This window comes from Sceloporus occidentalis, unplaced genomic scaffold (genome assembly GCF_023333645.1).
Source record: "Sceloporus occidentalis isolate IW3139 unplaced genomic scaffold, rSceOcc1.0.p SCAF_11, whole genome shotgun sequence".
Taxonomy (NCBI): Eukaryota; Metazoa; Chordata; class Lepidosauria; order Squamata; family Phrynosomatidae; genus Sceloporus; species Sceloporus occidentalis.
The window spans coordinates 14,480,873-14,493,282 of NW_028316991.1; the positions used below are offsets into that span (position 1 = coordinate 14,480,873).

The 12,410-nt window shown below is 36.2% G+C and overlaps 1 protein-coding gene across 1 annotated transcript in view; it reads left to right on the forward strand.

The window, feature by feature from the left end:
• Positions 1 to 12,410, forward strand: part of LOC149305620 (zinc finger protein ZFPM2-like) — a 147,827-nt gene that overhangs the window by 45,575 nt on the left and 89,842 nt on the right. The window contains exon 4 of the mRNA XM_089477386.1: positions 794 to 918. Coding sequence (XP_089333512.1) covers positions 794 to 918 — 125 coding nt within the window. The remainder of the gene's footprint in view (positions 1 to 793; positions 919 to 12,410) is intronic.

Here is a 12,410-nt window from a genome sequence, read left to right on the forward strand (position 1 = left end):
GGCTTTTTATTACATCTACAAATCGGTGGTATCTTTACTGGTTTTTAGTGTCTTGGGGGGAATGTCTGCATTGGCAGGGTGTTGAATTTCTGATGGAAAAGGTACCACGTCACCTCAATCCAGGCTGTCACTCAGCACTGCGTGAGGTTTCTTGTAGTGCTCATGGAAAGACATGGATATCCTATAACATCTCTAAAAAAGTGTTCACCCAAGTCGTCTCCCTGCTAGAAATCGAAATTGGTTTTTCCAACATTTAAGTAGCTGGATTTTTAAAAAAAAACTAAACATTGACCATTTTTTAATGTACGTGTAAATTTGGGTGTGATATGTCTAATGACAAAGCCTGTACATGTATTGGCTCAAAATGCATTGTTTTCAATGGATTTAGGGACCGCCCATTGTCCTTAAGGCGTTAATTAAAACTCTTTAGCAAGTTAAGCAAAAGTTTTCTAACACTAAAGCAACACAGAAACTTTTATATTTTTTTCAACGCCAACAGCCTATCAGTGTCTGCGTTTGTGTCCCATGACAATTAAGCATTCCCGTGAAAAGTTACAAATGAGATAAAATGTTATCTGATATAAAAAATGATTTCTGGCTAGGGATCAAGGATCATAAGAAGTTTCTAATGTTGCAATTAGTGTTAAGCTCAGTAGAACAGGTGCAGCGGCGCCATTTATTGTAATGCCATGGACTTGCGCGATATAAGTGGCTGTAGAACGCAGGGTTTGATGTGGCCGTTGCTATGCCATTAGTGAGACTATTCAGCAAGTCTTGTTTTCTTTCTCTGCAGGGGAGTTGAAAGTTTTCCAGAAAGACGGCGAACCCAAGATTCAGAGCCGACAGCAGCTTCCTGTTGGAACGACATGGGGTCCATTTGCTGGCAAGATGGATCTAACTAATGATAGCAGCACTTTGGTATGTTGATTCCATGTACGCTAATCTATATTAACACAAACAGTTTTTGTACTTAAAGGTTTTCTGTGATTTATATTTATTTATGTATTTTTCGACTCTTTAGTCTCGAAGGATGGTGCAGAGCAAATACCTCTCTCTTATTACTAGCAGGACCATATACTGTAAACATAAAAAAATAAAAAAGCCAAATGTTTAGTAAATATATAAGAGAGAATAAGAGGGGTCTTCTATGCAATAGGTGAGTATCTTTATCCCATAAGACATTAGGCCATATTTGTCAGTGCAGAGTGATAAATATGGAGCCATTAGCAGAAGCTAAATGGTGGTTTCCATGGTGATTACTCCAGAATTGCAAAAAAGGCCATACTCTTAAACTGTATATGTTATCTACCTACGATTATGTTCATGGAAATTTGCCCTAACTGGATTTGCGCCGGAGTCTCCGGGTGTGTTAGCATTAGAACAGGGCTGCCTTTTGAACGTGAAGAAAACAATGTTTAATGTGATTTCGTTAAGCTTAATTTTAGATATCAGGTTCCAGCATTAATAATCTGAAAACGGTGAGAAGTATGTTATTAATTTCAAGCATAAAGATCAAAAAGCTTTTGATATCTTAATCATTCTTAACTAACAGCTATGCAAATGTCTGATCTGACGATCCTTCTGGTTTTATATTAGTCTGATATTAGCATTCCGTGGCTGGGAAGCCCAGTATGAGGAAAATGGACCCAGTACCCTTCATTTCCTCCGATTGCATCATGTTCGTTTTTAGGGGTCACGGGAACGCATCATCCAATCAGTTCTTAATGTTTAATAGCTCTTTTATATACTAATCCTCAGTCTTGTGCGTTGAAATGACTTTTCAGATGTGAGACCTCTTAACAAATGACATTTTTGAAGATTTTAGTTAGAAAAGCTCCTTACTCCAAGCTGCTAGATCGCGAAGATTGGTCTTGACAATCAATCTTATATAATTCAGGGGATGCTGATGTTAATAACTACAAAGGTCTCAAGAAAACAAAACCAGTTTATAGTTTAATGGAAATGAAAGATAGAGATAAAGAATGACAAGTAAAATGTTTAATTGACAGTCCATTATTCTACTAGGTTCAAGTAGACACGGCATGAGAACCAGAAGTTAAGAAATACAATGTTTAGTTTCATTGACCTTTAATGGCATGATGACCCACCACGACTTATTGCCTGTAGTCTTATAATTATGAGAGCCTAGAAAAAGGTAGGGTTACTTAAGTATGACCGTCACTTGCATCGTTGGGTATAATTTGTCCTGATCCAAAGTTGATGCTTGACCCCTAGAAATATGGTTTTGTATACTACTTTCATCTCCACTTATTGCTGTGTTGTCAATATGGAGGCAATCAAGAACATTTGAACGTCTCCCGTAAGTCTGTAATTTAAATGGGAAGTTCCGTGGAAGAAAAATATTTTCCTCCTTGAGCATAATATACAGTGCTATATACACTAATGTAGATTAACATTGACAAAAACCTGGTTTTACCTCATTTTCTTTATTTGCAGACCTGGAGGCTGCCATTGTTCTATGACTTTCCCAGCTAATACACCGCACTGATGCTTTATGGCAATGCTAATAAAGTCAGTTCCTCTATTGACTTTCTTTTTGTCATTTTTGGTCAGCCAGATGATTAAGACTGAGCCATTCTATTAATTCCCACAGGCAGTATAATAAGGAGTAAAGGGGTTTGTCTAGTAGATTGGGCTCAGATAACAGAACAATAACTCATACAAATTGCTAATATGCTACTGTCTCAAAAAATTATAATACACAAAAACAAGCACTGTTTTTAAAAAAAGAAAATGGCACAATATTTGTGAAAATGTATTTTTAATCTGATATTAGTAAGACAACAATAGTAGAAATCCCCTTTAATACGTGATTTAATAGCAGTCAGGCTTCCACAAGCTCTGAAGACTTCCATATAAAATACCGAAGCAGAATTATCACCTTGGTTTACGGTACGATCTGGAATGCATACATTTCATAGGTACCTAAGAATGAATCAAAGGCTCTAAACACATGAAAACTTTGTGGAAGTTCTGTAACTCTATACTTCCCCTTTACAGTCAGCCTCTGATAAATGGCCCTTTGTATTTACCTTCCTTCTTTGTATCACGGCCATAGTGTAACTTGTTTTTGTTTAACATAACGCTATGGGATGTTGGGGTGGCTTTACACATGTTTCCTTTGATCTACAAGCAAACCACCGGGAATAAGTTCAGTCTGAATACTTCAATGGGCTATTGTAAGCTATGTGATAGTAATACCGTGATTAGATGCAGGGAAGAAAAAAGAAACAGCGCTATAGAAGGGGCTTGCAAGATGTTTAACCATACATGATGAGGTTAATATCAGCACCCCTTTCTCCTATATATTTTTTCGCTTTTTTTTAATAATGTGCTTTAAATAGAAAGGCGCTCATGCGGTTGGTATTTCTCCATATGAATAGACAAGTCCTGCCAAGTTTATCTAGTTCTGTGGAAAGAGTAAACCCCTGTATCATTGATCTAACTTGGCCTTTAGAACACTATAAGAGGAAAACATCGTGATAGAGAACATGTTTCTAATTCCAGTCTCTTATGTCAGAACAATACGATGTGAAGGACTTAACGGTGTCTCTGTACTCACAGCTATATATATATTCACATGTGATTCACTCCCTAACAATTCTCTTGAATCACTGATATAAAAAAAATATATATCATAGACAACAAACCCTATATATATATATATATATATATATATATATATATATATAGTTTGATGTAGATGAATGGCACTGGAAATAGTGTGCCAGTGCAAGGAAAGTGTCAGCTTTCATCCCATTACTAGCACAGTCAGTTAGTTCAAGTAGTCCAATGTTTCAGTGTTTCAGATATAAAAGTAGAACTATTCCTTATTTGAGTACAGTGCATTACATTATAGTAAAATTTACAATTCCTATGTAAGGATAAATGAAAACAATATATATTTCCTGAATGTCTATCTTACTGTTTTATTTGTATTATATATGTGCATAGGCGCATGGATAATACAGAAGTAAAATACCATGTCTATCTCAAAGATTTATTTTTTTAACAATATATTCTGCATGTACCTTACTTACCCTTTTTACTCCTGCCCTCCATACCTTTCTTCCAAATTGTTGTGTTATGCACTACTTAATATAAATCTTTAAATTATAATAATTAGACTTAATGGACCAAAATGATTTGTGGCCAATTTATTTTGGAACAACAAATTTTGTTTCCTGCCTTTTCGGTTCAGATGCAATTCCATTTGGAAATGAAATTTGTTGTGACCCTCATTCACTCTCTCCCTCTCTCTTTCACACTTTCATTCACACTCTCTGACTGCTTCAATGTCCCTGTTTCCTTGTGGCTTTGTTTATTTTCTTGCCTTTTCTTGTTCTTCTGTCTCCTTTCTTCATCCCCTTCTCCCTGTGTCTTCTTTCTTCCTCTACTTCTCTGTGAACTAGGCCTCCAGAAGCACTTCTGCAAAAGGCTTTCTCCATGGCTCTGTCCTTTTACAGAAGTACTCCGAGAGGCTAAAATAATGCAGATGGATTCAAGGAGAAAGAGAAGCGTTTCTGCACCTCTCTTTCTTCGCTAATCTGTCTGCATGATTCTGGCCTCTTGGAGTACTTGTTCAAATTTGATATAATAGTGCAACACTGTTAAAGTTTAAAATATTTATAATTTATTAAAACCTCACTCACAGGAACAATGCATTTTTAGAAATGCATAAAACGTAGCATATAAGTAAAATGCCCAGCTCGGCTCAAGGATCTCACAACCTCCTCTCCCGATGAAATGCAAACAAGACGTCCGCTATTGTTATGAATAGAGCGATCGAGCGCCGGTTCGGTATGTGAATAGGGATTTAACCGAAACTGTCCGAGGAGAAGAAAAAAAAAAAAGCTAGCCCTGTGCGTTTTTATCTGATAGGATAGTCTTCATCTTTATCAAAACTTCTCATAGGGACGTACTACTCAGGCTACCTATAGCTTAGGGTGTGCCATTACTTACATTCATTTTATTTGAATAAGGTAATTATTTTTGTCTTTGGTTTATATGGAACATGTTAAGTGGTTCCCAAGTTTTGCTTGGGAATATATACGTACAAAGAAACTCCTTTTTTCACCTTATTTTTTTGAGGCACGTTTCTTATCTGGAATAATCAGTACTAGATGTTTGCCCTCACCAAGGCAGTTAAATAAAATAAGGATTGTCACACTCCAATTTATTTAGAAAGAGCTTCAATTACCAATATACATTGATGATAATGACTTCTTTTACTATAGTAGCTGTACGATAATATCGCACACAAAGGAGATTGTGATCTTATCCAGAACTATTCTGTTAAACAGTGACACTCCTTCTGTTATACTCGGGCCTCGATAAGATCATGCCTGTTAGGATCAGACATTAGTTGGAATCAATATCTGAAAATGTGTCTGTTTGTGCTTAATCGGAAAGTTGGTGCGAGGGTCAAAATGAGATCATTTGTTGGATGCGATTACACAGCTTCTTCTTCTTGTCATGTAAATGTGTTCTTTCCAGGGCGTGCTGTTGAAAAGCAAGCAATGTTTTTTTTCCCCGTACTTTGTTAAAATAAACTACTCTGCAAATCACGTTTTACGATCCATTACATTTTAAAGGAACAGTACACAAGAGGGTGTTTTTTTTTCACACTGGCAGCCGTCATCATTGCTTCTCACCCCAAAACTCTTCCAGATGACCAGTCTGGATCTGGTCCAAGTGGTGATCAGGAACAAGGTAAACTTGGCTACTGGTTGGAGCCCTGGCCAAATGTGCATATGAGTGTATATGCATGGGTGGGGGGCCTATAACTGGCCCCCGCATATATTGTTGGGTCCCATATACTGAGAATTTAGTGGAGCCTAATCTGTCAGCCATTCTACGGCCTCTTAGGATCTCAACCCAGCCAATTTTTCCAAATTAAATTATTCAATAGTTTTTTTGCTCATGTATTATAGGTGATAATAACTTATATGCAGTATAACATTACGCAGAGATAATACATAGAGCCAGGCAATCCAGTAAAGTGTCCGCTGGTCCCTAGGGCAGTCTGTAGTGCACGTCATACCCATTTAACCCTTAAAAACCTTTAATAACAATTCTGCAAAGTACCTTGCTCTACCTGGGAATGCTGGCCAGTCTCTGCTACAGATCCAGACTATGACTCGGTAGCATAGTTTATCCAACATTTTTATAATATTTATAAATTAAAAGATTCATTAAACATCATTGTTTTAAACATCAGGCAAAACCGCAGAAATTAGTTGACTTTGGCAGCAAAAAAAAGACTTCTTAAGTCCTTCGTTACTGTGTTGCGATCCATTGTTAAATCAGGATAATTCTGGAATAACATAAACGTACTGGGTGACAAATCTTGTGTGCACGGCTCGGGGAAATACACTTAGAAACTCATTTCTGCGGTTTATAGAGAGGAAATATAATTCCAGGTGAGGGATAGCGCTCATTGTAAAGGATGAATGCAGCTGTTTCCAGCTCTTGGATAGCCCTTGGAGAAGATACACATAGCCAGGCTGTGGGTATTAAGACCTTGGACTTCAAAGGGAAATACTGATGTATGCCAAGGCGAGTACAGTAGTTTGGGTCCTATCCAACAACATATAAATAGAGAATGGATTAGTGGGATAAAGCGCAGTTATTACAAGAATTTATCAGCATTCGGTAGATAAGTTAAAGAGGGGATATCTAGCTGAGTCTTCCTAAAATGGTCTCAGTTTAGAGATGCAAACACTTAATAAATCAAATCTGTATTTTGACTGTATATACAATACTATAAAGGGCCTTTTGGGAATTGCTCTGGAAATGTAAATATTGGAAGGTGACAATATGTCTGCTTTGTGATAGAACATAAAGTAAGTGTAACTATGAAAGGGCCAGTGGAATCTACGTACAACTCACCCCCCCGCCGTGTGAGGGGGCTTTCACGTCCTAAAATCTGCTCCCAGATGTTATATGTCTTTATTGAATGACCCCAGTTAATTAGCAACATGGTCACATCATGTCTGCCTTTTAAAATCTCAAGATGCGTCCCTCCTAATATCAGCCCCTACGCTGTATCGTGTGCTGTTTCCCAATTCCGAGACGATCTCGAGACCCTTTATACATATTTTGATTATCTCTTCTGAAACTAAGCTTTTCAGCTAGGTTCCTAGACTTCATGATGTACAGGGTCCGCAGACACGGTTATGCTGATTTGTACGGTCATATTCATACTTAAAAAGGAGCATTATTCGTCATATGTTCTTTATAATTAAGAAAAAAATGGGAAACTTGTCGAAATCCTGAAAAGTGAACATGTTTTAGATTGCATTCCATAGAAAGATATTCACAATGTATTGTAACATAAAATTATATATATATATATACATATATGAAATAATAAAATTAACAGTGAAACGAATACAAGCTTCTTTAGATTACATGTATTTTTAATTCTGCCAATGTAAATTAGCATAAACATTTTGAATAGTATCACGTACAGTAAAATACAAAAAGATCAAAGCATATTGTGAGCAAGAGTTTTTAACATTTTTGTAAAAATCTTTATTTATTTTTATTATTTTAAGTGAAAATTGGGAACCCTCATCTGATATTTTAATTAAAAACTAGCAGGATTTTCTTTAAAATATATTTTTATATTATAAAAAAAATATTACATCCATAACAGAAAATATTGTCTATATTACAATTATTATTATTGTTAATATTATTATATAATTAATGTCATTATAGTTTTCCATAGCAGTAATACTAATAATATAAATCATCATTGCCTGTTCTGTACTCGCCAAACTTTTTTATGGCAGGGAAAAAAAAAAAAAAAAAAAGAGGTATTTCTGTTCTGATTTTGAATTCTAAAGATATGGAAATATATGAGCTCCGCATCCTTCCATCTGGTAACTACAAAATAGTCATTTTAATACGCAAATTCCCCGGCACACACACACATATACATAAACTAATATTGGTAGGATTATATAAGTTAAAAGAGAAGAAAAATGACTTTTAGGATCCGTATCTCTGGTAGCAGATATGTCCCATTATCGCTGAAATGTGGCTTTCTCAGTCTTGAAACAGTTAAAAGAGTTCTCCGGTCACAAAAGAGATTTCTACAGAATTATCTCCCGCCTCACATTTGCTCTTAGGCAAGCAGTTTAAAAAAAGCCCAGTGATTGAGCCAGTGATCCAATTTGAAATGCAGAAATGATTAGACTTGCTTGCCTCATTTCATATCGAAATTCTCTGATTTATGACAGGGCTGCAGCCAAGATCTATCTCCAAAGGGAATTAGTGTGCAAGTTTGCATATTTTTGCTATTTAGTTTTCCGATATCAGCTGCTAGCTGGAAATGCAGATTTGGGAGGTGGCAGCTCAAGGTTTTTCAGTGGGTAAAGTAAGAGTAGATAAGAGCCCCGTGTTTAGGACATTATACCCCTTGACCAACACACTATACCGTGTATTAAAAAAAATATATATATAAAAAAATCACCTCTTTGGTAATACATAAAGCCAGTGAAATTGCTTAATTGCAATGAAGGATAAAGGAATTACGGAACAAAAAAAAAAAGCTACTGAACTATTTGAATAGTAATGAGGCATAAAACTTCAATCATTCCCCCTGACCTGTCGGACACCGTATAGAACATATAATGAAAGAAAAATAGAATTCGGAGAGAAAAATTATAGCCTTATCTAGAATTTACATGAAGTGTTAACAGGAAATTAGGCAGCGGTTAAATTGAGAAATATATGATTCCGTGATCTTACTTAAGATGGATTACACTAATTAATTCGGTATTCTGATTGGTTTATTCGGATGCTGCCGTGGAATGTTTAATTTGGTACCCCGGGAGGTTAGTTAATAATCCAATAAACTGATCTTATTCACGTGGATTTTAGTATGACATTAGCAAAGGTCAAGGTCAGATTCTTACTAGAGGTTTTGTTAAATTCAGTAAAAGAATCCAGATTTGTAAACTTTGAGAGGGCCGCGTCGGTTTGGTTTAATCTGGTTTTCTCATACCCTTTGAATGTATGAACTGTATATAAATAAAAGATAATGATAATAATTAAGACTATCTAATGTTAAGAATAGGCAGCCTCTGGCACGCAAGCTGGACTGGACTATTATTCCCACCAAGCTCGGTCATCTTCTTAGCATCATAGGTATTGCAGTTTATAGTTAATGCCAGAGGTTACCCGTACCCGGCTTACATTATGTTAACATCGGGTTATAACTCATTTTTATAGACGGCAGTGCAAAGGCTATGCAGCTGAACCACCTGGGGAAACATATCCTCGCACCATGTCCATTTTGGTCAAAGGGTGGTATTTTTTACCCATCCTTCTCATTTATTATTTACTTTTGTGTTATTGCTATAACCCATCACATCTTCTGCCTCAAGGACTGCAAGGATTTAACGTCTCTTTTGGCTTAGCTCTGCTAAAATATTCTGGCGTGATTCATTCTCTCCTGTCTGGCTTATTACAATATATGCCGTCCACGTCTGTCTCCCCGATTCGCGACATTCATCCACGTTAGGAGAATCTCTTCCAATCTTACGACATCCTACAACAGATAACTAAAGATTGCTCTTTTACCTAAGATTCTTAAGATTCCTAAAATCCGATTAAATTTATAAAATCCTGTACCTAATTTTCAGTTGCTGCTATCAATCCAGTACCAGTTGGGCTGACATTGTTATGAACAAATTCCGCATTCAGTCCCTACTTATCAAGCTGGCGTTGATCTTAGCCCAACCTTCCATTTCCAATTACACTAAAGTTACAAGCTCATATTTACGAGCATACAAGTTATTCATTGGTTAACAAAAATCGGTTTAGGCACATCGATGGGGACTTGCCAGCGGGGGAAATTGGGTGAGCTGTGGGCAGAATGTAGGCAGGGAGTGGACGTGGCCAATCGTTGTTTTCATAATGATTTCCCTTTTACGAACACACATGGAAAAGGGTTTACTTAATGCAGGGAATGCTCTACCATTACATTAAAGAGCCGTGTTTACTTATTAAAGTACTCTGCGAGGAACCTTAACCCACTGTGAATGCTTTAATATGCATTTTTCCCAAAATTTGGGAAGTTGGTGTAAAAAGTTTTGCCCTAACAAATATTTCTGCTTTTGGCCCCTATTAACCTACAGCCTCCCCTGACTCAATAGAGTCACAATGAAGTCGGAAGTTGTAGTCAATTCAGAGATAAAACTAGCTGCATTTTCCTAAAATGATATCTGTTATAAATCATCCGAAAATGTCTTATGATACGTTGGGCTGGATTCAGTGGATATCATTGTTTTTATCTGATTTTTCTATTGCAATCTATGCAAGAATTGCTATTCAATCGCTTATGATAGATTGGTCTCCGGCGTCGAATCCAGCCCATTGACTTATCTCAAGAACAAGCACGGATAAGAAAAACTAAACTGTAATTTTACTAAGAGAACTTCCAGTATAATGGTTGGATATTAAGGATTGCATGTTTAGTTTTTTTTGCCTAATTTATGGCAAAATGATGTACATGTGTACATGCAAATGTCGACAGATATTGTCTCGGGTCTTGACCAAGTCTGTTGACAAAAGCGTAAAATCCGTCAATGCTATGGAAAACCTAATTGGGTTTCGCCAATAAATAGTCAATGGGACATCATATATTAACCCCTTAATGACAAAGCCCGTACTTGTACGGGCTGAAAATGCATTGTTTTCAATGGGTTTAGGGACCGCCCATTGTCCTTAAGGGGTTAAAAAATGAAGACGATGAGACCTTACAATGAAAACTATTACAAACACGTTCAAAGGAAGTTCAGTACCATGGAATGTCAAAAGACTCTATATATTAAAGAAAAATGCTGAAAGTGTAAAAATAATTTAGGCCATATAGGAATTTTTCTTTAGGTTTTTTTTCTTGTGGGAACTCATGTCCTTAATCCTAAAGAAACCTTTCATCTTTCGGAGCCTCTAATATGAATTCCTGGAGAGAATGATGTTTCAGTATGAAAGGCAGTGACGGATGATTCTTTAGTTAAGTTACTGTTTTTGCTTTATTGTACAAAGAACTATGTGTGTGTAATCACAAGGTTCCTATACTCTGAGTGCTTAGTGTGTTGCAGGCATTTAATTGTTCTGCGCTTTCTGCTTAAATACAATCAACTTCCAAAACCGAATTAAGTTTTGCAGAGGTTACATTTTATTTGTAGAACCCCAGCGGATTCTGTGTCACTATTAGAATAGGGAGGTGAAAATTGACAATAACATTACATTTGACAATATACAAAAATGGCAATAACATTAACGCACGTTAAAGGGGAACTTGGGAGGTAGCTCTACCCGGACACCTGAGAATCAAATTGGGGGCGCGGGACAGAGGTAGAGCTCGGCCAAAAAGCGGAATACGGTGGCAAAATTTTGACTGTCCCGGGCAAAGCAGGACAGTAGTAATAATGAAAAATCAGTTTATAATATAGATGTGATATTAATGTTATTTAATATATTAAAGCTAGTTCTACTAATAATTGACATACATGCATTCTGATTAGAAGTGCTCACATTTCTCCTGTATAAACAAAGATTAGGGTCTACAGGCATCAAGTTCTTTGTATTTTCTGTGTCAACATGTGTGGTAGGAAAGCCTTCGTTTAAATTAATAATTCCCAGATTAGTATCATTATTGCTAATTAACAGACAGCCGCGTGGGCTTGTAGTGCACCTGTGTAATATGCTTAGGGATACATCTGGTTCAGATTCATCATACGTTTTCTGCGCTGCGTCTGGCAATGGATGCAATTTGTAATTTAATATTAGTCAGTCCTAACAAGGTGTCTCAAATCTGTGAACACTTTTTTTTAGCGATTGCTTTTATTAAATATTTTTAATTAATACAAAAAGCCTGCTGTCTGAGTTTTTTTTCTCCAACATCCCTAGATTTTTTTATATTATTTTGTACTAATTTGGAATGCAATTTAAATAAGATTAATCCCTTTTTAACCAAAATATTTTTTTTGTCATTATTACCATATGTTCGCTAACATGATATTATTTTTGATGAACGCACACAAGTTGTCTAGAAGACATAGGTCTTTCTTTTAAAATAATAAAAATACAAATATAGATATATATAATTAATTATTAGTGATAACAGATAAAACAAAAACCTATACTAAAATAGAAAAAAAAAATTTTTGCAATCTTGCTTTCATTTTCTTCTATGCTATAAATGCTGCAGATGAGCAACATCCATGAATACGGAAATAAAGGTCTATTGAAAAAAAGAGCTGCCGACAGCGGGCTAACGGAAGTGCCGGTGGATATATAATACAATGAACGGTTAACCTGCGAGGGGATACCAAAACCACCCCATAAAAGGATACATTACTAAAAACAAC